General features: G+C 37.8%; 1 protein-coding gene across 1 annotated transcript in view; it reads left to right on the top strand.

Annotated features, from left to right (window-relative positions):
* The window catches only part of PIGK (phosphatidylinositol glycan anchor biosynthesis class K), a 155,781-nt gene extending 149,017 nt beyond the window's left edge, over nt 1–6,764 (top strand). The window contains exon 11 of the mRNA XM_069594902.1: nt 6,309–6,764. Within this exon, the coding sequence (XP_069451003.1) occupies nt 6,309–6,425 (117 nt within the window). The 3' untranslated portion in view covers nt 6,426–6,764. The remainder of the gene's footprint in view (nt 1–6,308) is intronic.
* The last annotated feature ends 6,560 nt before the right edge of the window (nt 6,765–13,324 follow it).

Raw genomic sequence — 13,324 nt, 5'->3', positions numbered from 1 at the left:
GGTTTGGCATTGAACAAAGCAGATGCAAACCTCTTTCTGTCACCTTCCCCTTGCTAGCGTAGTATGGCTGGAGCATCACTCTTCAACGCCTGGCTTTTACCATCGCCATGATTTTGTTCCATGTGTCACTGCTTGGGTGTTATCTCCTCCTGTCCATCAGCTTACATATGACACCTTGTTCAAGGGCCAGCTCATCCAAGAAGTCCTTCCTGAATAGCCACCCACTGACAGTCCCCTTAGCTTGCAGGCCCTTTGACGCATGCTCTTCACAATGAAATCCTTTGTAACTGCTCTCCACTGGTACTGTTAACATAGCTACCATTATGATAGACCCCTGGGTGCCACTTTACAAAAGTAATTGAAAACATTTTTTTTCTACATGTCATATGTTTACATCTAATTCTTAATCATGTGAAGTATATTTTGGTTTGTAGTTTTGGTTTAGAAACAAAATTGATTTCTTTTCCAGATGTTAACCCATTGTTAGAGGACCAGTAAGAATATTTCCTTGCTTGTTGATTTGTTATAGTTCTTTTATAATATCCAATATAATATCCAAATTGTTGGATACTGAGCTGACTGACTACTTTCTATTCTGTTTCATTGATCTTTTCTATTTTGTATCAGAAAAATATTATAGATTAGCTTTATCATATCCTCTTTGATATTCAGGACTGTTTACCCCTCTATAAGTAATATAGATTTTTAACATATGAGATGAATTTATAGAGTTAGATTTTATAAATTTATAAAATGACATTAAAAAATGAGATTTTTATCCTCATGCTGTGGATAGTCCCAGATATTTTGTTTTTTAGTGCTATTGTGGATGAAATTTGTTTCTATTCTGTTTTCCAACTCATTTTTACTGGCACATTGGAAGGGTATTTTTTTATATTTATCTCAGATCTGAACTCTTTGTTCTCAGTAATTCTAAGAGTTGATTTTGTATAGTTTGTTGATACCTAATTATAAAATCTGCAAATATGAAAATTATTTCCTCCTTGAACTGACATCTGGATTGGCTAAAAATTCCAGAGTGATATTAATTAACAATATTAATAGTGGGCATTTGTGTCAGAAAAAAAACTAAAATTATGGTTAAGGTAGAACAGTGGTCAATTTTCTGTTGGAAGCAAAATTATAGTTAAAAACAAATCATCTTTAATTATCCTAGATTAAATTAATTGCTTTGCAGATTTACCATATGTAAGATACATCAAGATTCTGGGAGAAATGAACATTTCTCTAGCAGAGGGTTGGGTGGGGGCAATATCCAATGAATATGAATTGCTGACTAACTTCTAAAGGAAAGGAACAAGACTTGAGCTAGAGTAACTCACGTATTTGGGAGGAGGAAGGTTAGAGAGAAATGAGGTGAATTAGTCTCTAGATTCCCCCACTTTATTTCCTTGGGAGCAGTTCCTAGCATGGTGACAAGTGGAGTCAATCTCTTCCCAGGAAGACTACAAGAAAGAGCTAAAAGTGAGCATAACTGCCGCTCCCTTAAAGTGAGGGGTATGGGGCAAAGAACATTCACAAAATTTACCTCTAGAAGACACTGTAGCATGACTTCTACAGAGTCTGCTATACATACTGTTCAGGGGAAACAGGTGTTTGCTGCAGTCCTTACTTAGTGAAATTTAGCTCAGATGAGTGAAATGGGGCTGAATTTCTTGTTCTAGAATACATCAGGGGGATTATCTTGACAGACCTCCCTCACCTCGATCAAGTTCATGATCCACAAGGAGCTGATTAGCCGCCCTTCATGCTGGTTTTATATATACCATTGTTGTAGAAACTTGAAAAGTATGTAGATGAGAACTTTATTTTCTTATGATAATAAAGGATCAGGATTTTTCCTTCTATATTAATGGTCATCTCAGTGGGTGTATTTCATAGCTTTTGATGAATAATAAGCCAAAAGTTAGTGGCTTAAAACTTCAACTATCTATTTGACTCCTAAGTCTTCAGGGTAGGGATTCAGGCTGAGTTCAGCTAAGCAGTTCTGTTCTTAGCTGGGCACCCTCGTGAGTCTCTGGTCAGCCTTGTCTTGGCTAGGCAATTCTGCATCTGGGAGGTGGCTGGCTGCTGGCTGGAGAACTTGAGTTCGTCTCCATCTGATGTATTTTTTACCTCCAGAAGCCTTGCCTAGGTTTGTTTCTCATGGTGGTAGCAGAGGTATAAGAGAGAGCAGAAACAGGCAAAGAAAGCCTCTTGAGGCTAGCATGGAATTAGGATACCATTGCTTATGTTCCTTTCCATTGGCAAAAAGAAGTCACAAGGCATGGAAGAAAGACGTAGAGTATACCTCTTGATGAGAACTGTCATAAAGCAATATATTCAAAATGTATGGACAAAGGGAAGAAAGTATGGGGAATTAGGACCTTTTTTTTCTGTGATTAGTCTACCACAGTTCGGTGAATAAAGGACTCAGAGAGGTGCTTAGGACACTATCTTCCAGCTCCCTTTTTACCTCAACCTTTTGTCCCTGTATCTTGTATTATTTTATCTTTATGCTGTTCATTTGGTTTTGGCCTCTTGTGCATTTTTATTCAAATCTATGTCAAATAAAATTTTTCTAAAATTATTCTTTTGTTCTTTATGAAATCTGTTCAGAGATATGTTCTTTGTGTCTTCGGGAAATTTCTTCTTCATATGTTGGAGTGTTCTTACTCATGGACCTCACCTTGGTTTTTGCCTTTTTCTTAGAATACTGTCAGTATCTCCCAACAGAGCGTGTGGATGTTTCTCACCATCTACCTAGATTTGGATCCTTTCAGATCTGTATCTGAAGAATAGTTGTTCAGCATTTCCCAGTGACTGGTGGCCAGTCATCAGATGTGGTTTTGGTAAACTAAACCAGGGTCATGTGCTGCTGTGCTGGGTGTGCCTGGGTTTTGGCCAGATGAAGTATGTGGAAAAAACATTGTTTCTTAACATATATTATTGAAAGGATTTTTCCTGTATTTTCCTGTCTTTGCAGAGATTTTTGTTTGGATGTTGCGCCTTCTTGGATGCAGTAAACCTTTGCCAGGGCCCGCTACTTTCTGATATGCTCTTTACTGGGAATTATATTTAAATAGATGTAGAAAGAAGTATGCCATTAATTGGTTGGGGAAGAGTTGCACTACTCTGGCTGCCTCATAAAGTCACCTTCATTGGCAACACTGTTTCTCTTAAACAGCAGGCAGAAAAAGGGAGAGAGCTAAAATCCCTTTCTCAGCTGACAGAATTACCTATTTCACAGAGCATAGCAATCTTTTGGATCCTGTGTAGTATTCAGAAAACTGGGCCACCGTTAATTTGTTTCTAGACCTGGTTTCCAGACTTGCAGATAGTGAAACTGTCCAAGGTTTCTCATCAGAGGTTAAGTTAATTTTAGTAGAGAGTGCTGTTGTCTCTTTCTGTGCCTTTTTATGTGCCTTTCCTGAGAAGATGGGAGCAGCTGCATTAGCAGGATTCTTCATAGATGTCATGCTAAGCTAAGAGTCCAAACTGTATTTAGTTAATAATTCATTTTCCATTTTTTTGTTAGTCAAATATATGTAATGAATATACAGTAAAAATAGAGCAACTGCAAATAGTAGTTTTGAAAGGCTGAGATTTGCTACTTTTGTTAGCTTGTACAGTGTTGTGTGAATAAATATACCATTCCATAATACTGCCAGAGTAATAACATACATTTCTTGGTCTTCCATTATTGCCGTCAGAGTTTGCCATTGGCAAACCACAGTTCTAGCACTTTGCTTTCTCCTCTTGTCCTCTCCTGGACATCAGTGGTCTAAATGTGGGACATATTTAGTTGAAGGATCAGGAAGCAGTGCCTCTAGAATTCTCTGAAACAGTTTTAAACATAGCAGATTGAAATAACTATCAGGACCAATCTTTGGAGAAATGCTGCTGCTGTTGCTGCTAAGTCGCTTCAGCTGTCTCCGACTCTGTGCGACCCCATAGATGGCAGCCCACCAGGCTCCCCCATCCCTGGGATTCTCCAGGCAAGAACACTGGAGAAATGCTAGTTATATCTAAAGAAGTTACATGCTGAGTCACTTCAGTCGTGTCCGATTCTTTGCAACCCATGGACTGTAGCCCACTAGGCTCCTCTGTCCATGGGATTCTTCAAGAACGCTGGAGTGGGTTGCCATTCCCTCCTCCAGGAAATCTCCCAGCCCAGGGATCGAACCCGGGTCTCTTACGTCTCTTGCATGGCAGGCAGGCTCTTTACCGCAAGCGCCACCTGGGAAGCTACAGTTGTCTAATCTCTGGCAACTGGTTCTGCCCTCTGAGTTTAAGATGTAATGGTGAAATCACAACTTCAGGGAATCCATCTCATTGAAAAGTAACTAGAATTCCTATAGGTGCAGAAGTAAGATTTGCTCTTAACTACTTGATTATTTATTTCAGTAATCTGTAATGAATCATAGTGCATAAATGCTGTTCAGCATTTTCTTGCATGACTTGATTTAAACACCACCTGAAAGTTTTAGGTGGCTCTTGAAGGTTCACATCTCCTGAACATTTAGCACTGAAATTCATTAAATTAGTTTATAGAACAGTTGTCTCTATTATAACCTGTTCTTCTACAGTGCATAATTTAATGCCAGATTTTGACAATATTTATTTAACTTTTTAAAAGTAATAGCCTAGTAACCTCTATGTGTGTGTGTGTGTGTGTGTGTGTGTATTTTCAAATACTATATAAATCAGATTCCTAGTTACTGGGGAAAATCTGAATCATATCTCTTCAACCAAGTCAATATTCTTTAAAGTAGATTCCCAGGGAGCGTCTTCTGACTGCTGTATAAAGGTGTGCTTCCACTAATAATGATTTTTTTTTTGAGTTAATAGCTCTTTACTAGATAATCATTTCCCAGTTGTGGAAAAATAATTTTTGATCTTAAGCTTGTTCATCCATTTGGCAAGAGTTACCAATGTTTGACTGTTAGAGAATAAACAGGACAAAAACTGAACAGCAGTTAATCATGTTTATTTAGTTCGCTCACTTGTATTTTCATGTCACATGCGTATGATACTTATATACCTACCTTTATTATATCTATATTTTATATTCATTACTATAGATTTTCTACTGAAATTAAGATTTTTCAGTGTTGCACAATGTTCCAAGAGCTTACAAACCGTCTGAAATGGTTTGAGAACCACTGAGCTTATCATACATGTTGGTGTATGACAAAAACCATCACAGTTTTGTAAAGTAATTATCCTGTAATTAAGATAAATTAATTAAAAAAATACTAGATGTGTTATATGCAGTAGGATTAATGTAATTAACACTGCTTTATATTGTTTATGGAAATTGTAGAGTAAATTCTAAGAGTTCTCATCAAAAGAGAAAAAAAAGAAATCATTGATTTTTTATATCACATTACAGTTGTTGCAAATTTCTTGAAGTATTATTTATTCTCAGCATGACTTTGAAATTATCTAAAACATTTTAATTTAAAAATTACATGTTACTTTATCAAAATTTGGTTTTTTAAAGTTTTGATAACTGCAACTTCAATATAGTAATTCATTTCCTTTGTAAAAAGAAAAATGAAAAGGATTACCTAATTGAAAATCAGGCATTTGCATAAACTTCTCCATTTATAAAATTAAAAGAAAATAGAATTTCTTTCTATCAAAATATCCTTTGGAATATTTTCAGTGAGTTTATAATCTTATACATTAGGTAATTATTAGATATTTTATTAGATATTTAATTATTAGATACTTTTAGAGTTTTTTCCCTCCTTCCCTCTCTTCCTTCCTTCCTTCTTTCTTTCCTTTCTTTTTTATTTTTCCATGTGATAATTTGAAGATTGAGTGAAGAGCATTAGGTATCCTGGTTATGTAGAGGAAAAAACAAAATATAAGTTGTGGAAACCACTAAAAGCCTTTCTGGAATCTAGTTTAAATGGTGACGAACGCAAATTTCAGATTACAGTTTCTCACTTTAATCCATCCTAGAATAGGATTCTCATAACTATCCTTACAATCTTGGCTCATAATCCAGGAAGTATTAATATAACTCATAAACAGACAGTATCACAGACCTTCAATTTCAGGATCATAATGTAGCTGGTGAAATGACAAGTAAATGGTGAAGACTGATCTGCCTTTCTGTGCTGCACAAAGAAACATACAGGACATGTTTATATGTATGGAACCTGCAGATAGGGAAGGCTAACGGTACATTTAATTTAATCTACATTACTACCCCTTAAACGCACACTCTGTGAATTACCTATTTTCTATCGGTCTTTATCTATTGTTAAATTTATAATGTCATTCTTGTTTTGCAGAAACCAAAGCTGAAGGATTGGCATCCTCCTGGGGGTTTTATTCTGGGATTGTGGGCACTCATTATCATGGTTTTCTTCAAAACTTACGGAATCAAGCATATGAAGTTCATTTTCTAAATGTGGTGATGTATGAAGACTGCATGAAAGGCTACAACATTGGATATAAGTTCAATAGATTTTCAAAAATACATTGTTCTTGTGTGACTTGGCAGAAAGTATAAGCAAACTGTAAATTAGAACGAACTATTGGTTTTGTAACTTAAAGAAAAATTGTTGTTAATGCAAGCACTAAATGGCTCTAAATATATTTCAGTTTTTCATTTTGTGTGTTATTAAAATATTGGGATAAAGAGATCACAGTATTCTCACTGACTCTGAAAATAATTTCCCCTTGTTTAATCCCCTTTCATTTGGAAAAGAAAAAAATGTGAAGACATTAAATTCTCTTTTTATGTATACTCTCCTAGTCTTTTTCATATTTTTTTCCAAAATAGACATCACGTAGAACATTTTGTCAGTTGTCATTTTGCAGTATGTTGTCAGCCCTTTGCCTCTCCTTGGACATTCTTCAAGGACACATTGTGAATGGCTGTGTGCAGTAATTTATTTAATATTTTCCTATAATTAGACTACTTTGTTCCACAAATTTTCTTTTGTTTCATTCTTTGATGTGTTGATATGGACTTCTCTGGTGGCTCAGATGGTAAAGAATCTGCTTGCCATGCAGGAGACCCAGGTTCAATCCCTGGGTCGGGAAGATCTCCTGGAGAAGGGAATGGCAACTCACTCCAGCATTCTTGCCTGGAGCATTCCATGGACAGAGGAGTCTGACGGGCTATAGTTCATGGATTTGCTAAGGGTCAGATATGACCAAGTAACTAACACTTTCATATGTTAATATTTTATTTATCAGCTATTCCTGGAGTTCTACAGCTAAAATTGTAAACAAATATGAAAAATTAGTTTTTTAATCTGTGGTACTGAGTCTCCAGGGCTTTATTTACTGTCAGTTTATCTGGAAAATTTAAGGTCTTTGGAAATGTCACATATTGACTGCTCAGGAGAAACAAATCCCATCATTTTTCATCTCTAAGCATTCTGTGATGCTTTAGAATTGATCACCTCCTCTTCAGTTTCCTCACTGAAAAAGATACTGCTTTTTTACTTGCTGCCCACTGGCTGGGTCTGCACTTTTTCTGGACGGTCCCATAAAGTGGATAGACTGCAGGAAAGATCTGTGCTTGTGGCCACGTCCTTGTGTGTGACTGATGCATCGTGTAAGACAGTAAACCTCTGGTCTGGTCTCTGATGAGATGCAAGAGCTCATATCCCCATGACTGACTTTTTCATCTTACCGGCCATCTTCTATCTGTCTCGTAACTGGAAATGGTATTGAGATTGTGCTTCGCTGTCAAGCCCAGATATTGTTTCTTCACATATGAGGGGGAGAAAGAAATCCTGAAAGTTGAGTATTTGTGTCCCTGGAATACATTTTTGTATTTTATCTGTTGTATCCAGAAACTTTGTGTTAATCTTAAAATCACTATGAAGATATGTTTTGTAATTATAGGAAACATTCAGAAGACAACTCTTCCTCTACAATAAGACCTCTTAAAGTTAATATTCCTTAGACTCTGTTTTCCCTGTAGCACTTAAAATATTACCTTTTAATTAGATGCAAAATGATCATTCTTTTCACAGGCAAAGGATTAACTGTTATCGCTCAGATTAGAACAAATGGTATTGAAGCTTTTTGCAAGCTCTGAATCTTCATTTTAATTGATCTTTTTATTGGTACACTAGGTAAATGAAGAAGGAAAAATTTTATCTGATTACATGGAAAAGCATCTTTTTGTACATAGAAAGGAGGAAAAGCAAACTTAAATTCAAATAGCTGGATTTTAATAGTCTTATGAGACAAAGGTTGACTGTGTCATCCTCTAAACGCTTACACAAGGTCATGGACACTATGGTTGGAAGGGGTAAGCTACTTAGATTAGTAAAGGAAATATAATTGTTCTTGAGCCAAAGTAATTTAGTTTGAATATAATGAAACATATCCTGATGGTAAAGACTGCTGGAAAGGAAAAGGATTCCTCTTCAGAGATTGAAGAAGGTGCCCTTCTTAGTTAAAGCCAAACTGGGGAAAGTAATACTGGATATAATATACAAGATTAATTGTATTCCAGACAAATTTCAAAGGGCAGTTATTTCTTTCTGTTTCATTATTGAATTGTCAGAATACAGTTAAAGCAAAAAGCTTGAAATATGTTAAATGCTTAGCTCATAACCATAATCTTTTTACGTAAAGCATATTCTGCCTTCAATAATAAGTAAATCCTCTGCATATGTTAAGTGGGTAATATCATAAGTGTAATTAAATGGCCCAGACTTTAAATGATAACATAAAAGCACAGCCTTAAACATATTCTCCTTGAGTCACAAAGAACTGAGCAACTGAAAGGTGTTTTCCTTTTGCATTTCTCACAGTGTTGTAGTGAGGATCAGATGAGTTAATGATATGACTAAACCCTTTGGACACTGTAAATATTTGGTGGTGTTATTTTTCATATTTCTGGTTAGGAAGATACCAAGGGGGAAGTTAATGGTGACAGGGTCCCTTTTTCTGTTGTACTTATTTACCTTCCTAAGCTGCTCAGTGTTATTCCTGTTCTCTTTGGTATTTTTTCTCTCTTCCCCTACAGTGCCCTTCAGCAGGACAAGGATACTATATAAATGGATCCCAGCAGACATGTCCTGACCTTTTTGGGGAGGGACAGGATAAAATGATACTGTTCAAAGGCAGCCTGCATGAGAAAAAGAAACCAAATGATGTGGATTTTAAAATTATGAAAGATGTTCATTTGCAGTTTATGAAGGAGAAATGTAGTTTGGATGCAAAGCTGATTAAATTGGATCAAGAAAAATTGGAATTAAGTACAAAAAAATCATTCATTCATTTATAGTTTCCATTTTTTTATATCCTAAGCTAGTTGAAAATGATGATTCCCACAACAAGCATAACTCAGCTTGTTTCTGCTTACTTAGTATTTTCCACTATAGTATATGTTGATAACATTTCTTCCATTATGTACAGCAGAGTTACTGTTACTGTGGGAATCGTAATTTGAAATTTTGACTTGTGTGTTTCTGGAATCTTCACAATAAATGTTATATTAGAATAGAAAATTTTTTTCATTGAGTTTACCAAAATTAAATTCATCTATAGCAGATACTGTTTAAACTTATGAAAGAAATATTTTATAAACATACCACAAGGTATAACAATAAAATGAGATCAGTCTCCATTTTACTTTATGGAATCAGCTCCATTACTTCATTGTCACATTTCCTGCCTGAGTGCATATACCTACATGTGTACCTGCTACATAAATAAGAAATGAAAGTCTTTCAGTTCATAGACGATATGTGCTAAGTTGCTTCAGTCGTGTTTGATTCTTTATGACCCCATGGACTGGAGACCACCAGGTTCCCCTGTCCATGGAATTCTCGAGGCAAGAATACTGGAGTGGGTTGCCATTTCCTACCCAGGAATTGAGCCTGCATCTCTTATGTCTCCTGCATTGGCAGGTGGGTTCTTTACCATGAGTGCCACTTGGGACAATACACCTTAGCCAGTATCTTTTTTCCCTTTTCTGCTGTTTGAACATGTGCTATAAAACATTTGATACAATTTAACTGAGTACACCCTTTAATGGGATTGTTATACATGAAGGTGTGATCAAGAAACCCATTATTAAAAATTCAAAGCTAGGAAAAGAAGAGAAGTGAAAAGCAAAGGAGAAAAAGAAAGATATAAGCACCTGAATGCGGAGTTCCAAAGAACAGCAAGAAGAGATAAGAAAGCCTTCCTCAGTGATCAATGCAAAGAAATAGAGGCAAACAACAGAATGGGAAAGACTAGAGATCTCTTCAAGAAAATTAGAGATACCAAGGGAACATTTCATGCAAAGATGGGCTCGATAAAGGACAGAAATGGTATGGACCTAAGAGAAGCAGAAGATATTAAGAAGAGGTGGCAAGAATACACAGAAGAACTATACAAAAAAAGATCTTCATGACCAAGATAATCACGATGGTGTGATCACTCACCTAGAGACAGACATCCTGGAATGTGAAGTCAAGTGGGCCTTAGGAAGCATCACTACGAACAAAGCTAGTGGAGGTGATGGAATTCCAGTGGAGCTATTTCAAATCCTGAAAGATGATGCTGTGAAAGTGCTGCACTCAATATGCCAGCAAATGTGGAAAACTCAGCAGTGGCCACAGGACTGGAAAAGGTCAGTTTTCATTCCAATCCCAAAGAAAGGCAATGCCAAAAATGCTCAAACTACCACACAATTGCACTCATTTCACACGCTAGTAAAGTAATGCTTAAAATTCTCCAAGCCAGGCTTCAGCAATATGTGAACCGTGAACTTCCAGATGTTCAAGCTGGTTTTAGAAAAGGCAGAGGAACCAGAGATCAAATTGTCAACATCCACTGGATCATCAAAAAAGCAAGAGAGTTCCAGAAAAACATCTATTTCTGCTTTATTGACTATGCCAAAGCCTTTGACTGTGTGGATCACAATAAACTGTGGAAAGTTCTGAAAGAGATGGGTAGACCACCTGACCTGCCTCTTGAGAAACCTATATGCAGGTCAGGAAGCAAGAGTTAGAACTGGACATGGAACAATAGACTGGTTCCAAATAGGAAAAGGAGTATGTCAGGCTGTATATTGTCACCCTGCTTATTTAACTTCTATGCAGAGTACATCATGAGAAACGCTGGGCTGGAAGAAGCACAAGCTGGAATCAAGATTGCCAGGAGAAATATCAATAACCTGAGATATGCAGATGACACCACTCTTATGGCAGAAAGTGAAGAGGAACTAAAAAGCCTCTTGATGAAAGTGAAAGAGGAGAGTGAAAAAGTTGGCTTAAAACTCAACATTCAGAAAACGAAGATCATGGCATCTGGTCCCATCACTTCGTGGGAAATAGATGGGGAAACAGTAGAAACAGTGTCAGGCTTTATTTTGGGGGGCTCCAAAATCACTGCAGATGGTGACTGCAGCCATGAAATTAAGACGCTTACTCCTTGGAAGGAAAGTTATGACCAACCTAGATAGCATATTCAAAAGCAGAGACATTACTTTGCCAACTGAGGTGCGTCTAGTCAAGGCTATGGTTTTTCCAGTGGTCACGTATGGATGTGAGAGTTGGACTGTGAAGAAGGCTGAGCACCGAATAATTGATGTGTTTGAACTGTGGTGTTGGAGAAGACTCTTGAGAATCCCTTGGACTGCAAGGAGATCCAACCAGTCCATTCTGAAGGAGATCAGCCCTGGGATTTCTTTGGAAGGAATGATGCTAAAGCTGAAACTCCAGTACTTGGCCACCTCATGCAAAGAGTTGACTCACTGGAAAAGACTCTGATGTTGGGAGGGATTGGGAATAGGAGGAAAAGGGGACAACAGAGGATGAGATGGCTGGATGGTATCACTGACTCGATGGACGTGAGTTTAAGTGAACTCCAGGAGTTGGTGATGGACAGGGAGGCCTGGTGTGCTGTGATTCATGGGGTCACAAAGAGTCGGGCATGACTGAGTGACTGAACTGAGCTGAACTGAACTGAAACTTGGAAAGGTGAACACTTTTGCTTCTCTATGCTGCTTGCAGCCTCAGAGACTTCAGAGGGCTTTCAGATTCACCTGAGGTATACACCCAGTCAGTGTTTACTGGGTGCAGCTCATATGATATGACCCTCTACTGATAATGGAAGTGCCAGCTCTGCTTGTGCTAGGATCTCAGGGACAGCAGGCCAGAACAATGTAGATCATTTTCTTAGGGGTCATTTAATATGATCATAAATTAAAGCCCCTTGGCATATATGAGAAATTCAGCATTTTGCCCTTTGCTGTGTAGGGCTCTACCTCACTCTTATTTTTAACCTCTACTCAGGCCAGGTATCATTCTTTAAAGATCCATAAGCCTTGGTGTTCTGGGCTGTCCCGTTCACTTCGGTTTTCAGCAGATGTCATCTTGAGGTAACAGTTCCTTTTCACTTTCAATGCTATTCAACAGGTTCAATCCACAGGCTCTTTTGCCTGCCTTTTCACTCCCCCCAGCCCCCGCCCATTTTAGAGAGGTTGAGGCTTTTCTCCATCTTCCCTCGGCCTTAGTTTTTTGTTATTTTCTGTCTCTGTAGCTTATCTACTCTGTTGGAAACATATCTTTAGCATGATTACTGGATAGTCTAGCCTCACCCCAGCTCCTAATGTCCAGATAATAACTCCATCTGAAGTCCTCTTTATTCCTCCATCCCAGTGGCTACTGCATTTCCAGGAGAAGACCTCCTCTTCTCCCCACACCCAGTTTATAATTTTTTAAAGTTTCAAATGAGGGAAAACCAACTAGAACAAATATAGGCTGAAAGGGGAATTTGCTGGAGGGATATAAGGCTATCTCACAAGCTTGTGAGAAGGGGGTCTGGTGTGAGCCTCATCAAGGACTGCCATGTTCCTGGATTCTCTTCTCAGCCTGTTTCCTTTCTGGTTTTCTCACATGGCTGGTGACTCCAGAGCCCCACGAAATATGCTTTACCACAAAAGAGAAAAAAGTTACTCCCTTTCTTTATTTCTAGTTCTAATAGTCTTGGGAAAGAACTGATTAACATTGTTGGCATCAGGGGTTCACCTAGCTGGAGAGTCAAGGTCCTATAAACACACAGGGACCTCTGGATCACAGGAGCCAGGCAGCCACCTTTGCTACTACTTTTCTATTAATCTGCTATTCAGTAGGTGATCTGTGGAGCTACAGCATCACTCTGGAGCTCCCTAGAAATGCAGAATGTAAGACCGTACTCTGGACCTACTATAGCAGAGTCTGCATTTTACCTGATCCCCAGGTAATACACACACACACATGTAAGTAGGAGAAGCACTGATCTACACCTTCTACTAAATAGCTCAGTTTTATCTCCTAGAAAGGAGATTGTAAACTGATTGTGA

Source organism: Ovis canadensis, chromosome 1 (genome assembly GCF_042477335.2).
Source record: "Ovis canadensis isolate MfBH-ARS-UI-01 breed Bighorn chromosome 1, ARS-UI_OviCan_v2, whole genome shotgun sequence".
In the NCBI taxonomy this organism is placed as follows: domain Eukaryota; kingdom Metazoa; phylum Chordata; class Mammalia; order Artiodactyla; family Bovidae; genus Ovis; species Ovis canadensis.
Note: the sequence above shows the minus strand (reverse complement) of the source record. Positions and strands in the feature narration are given on the sequence as shown.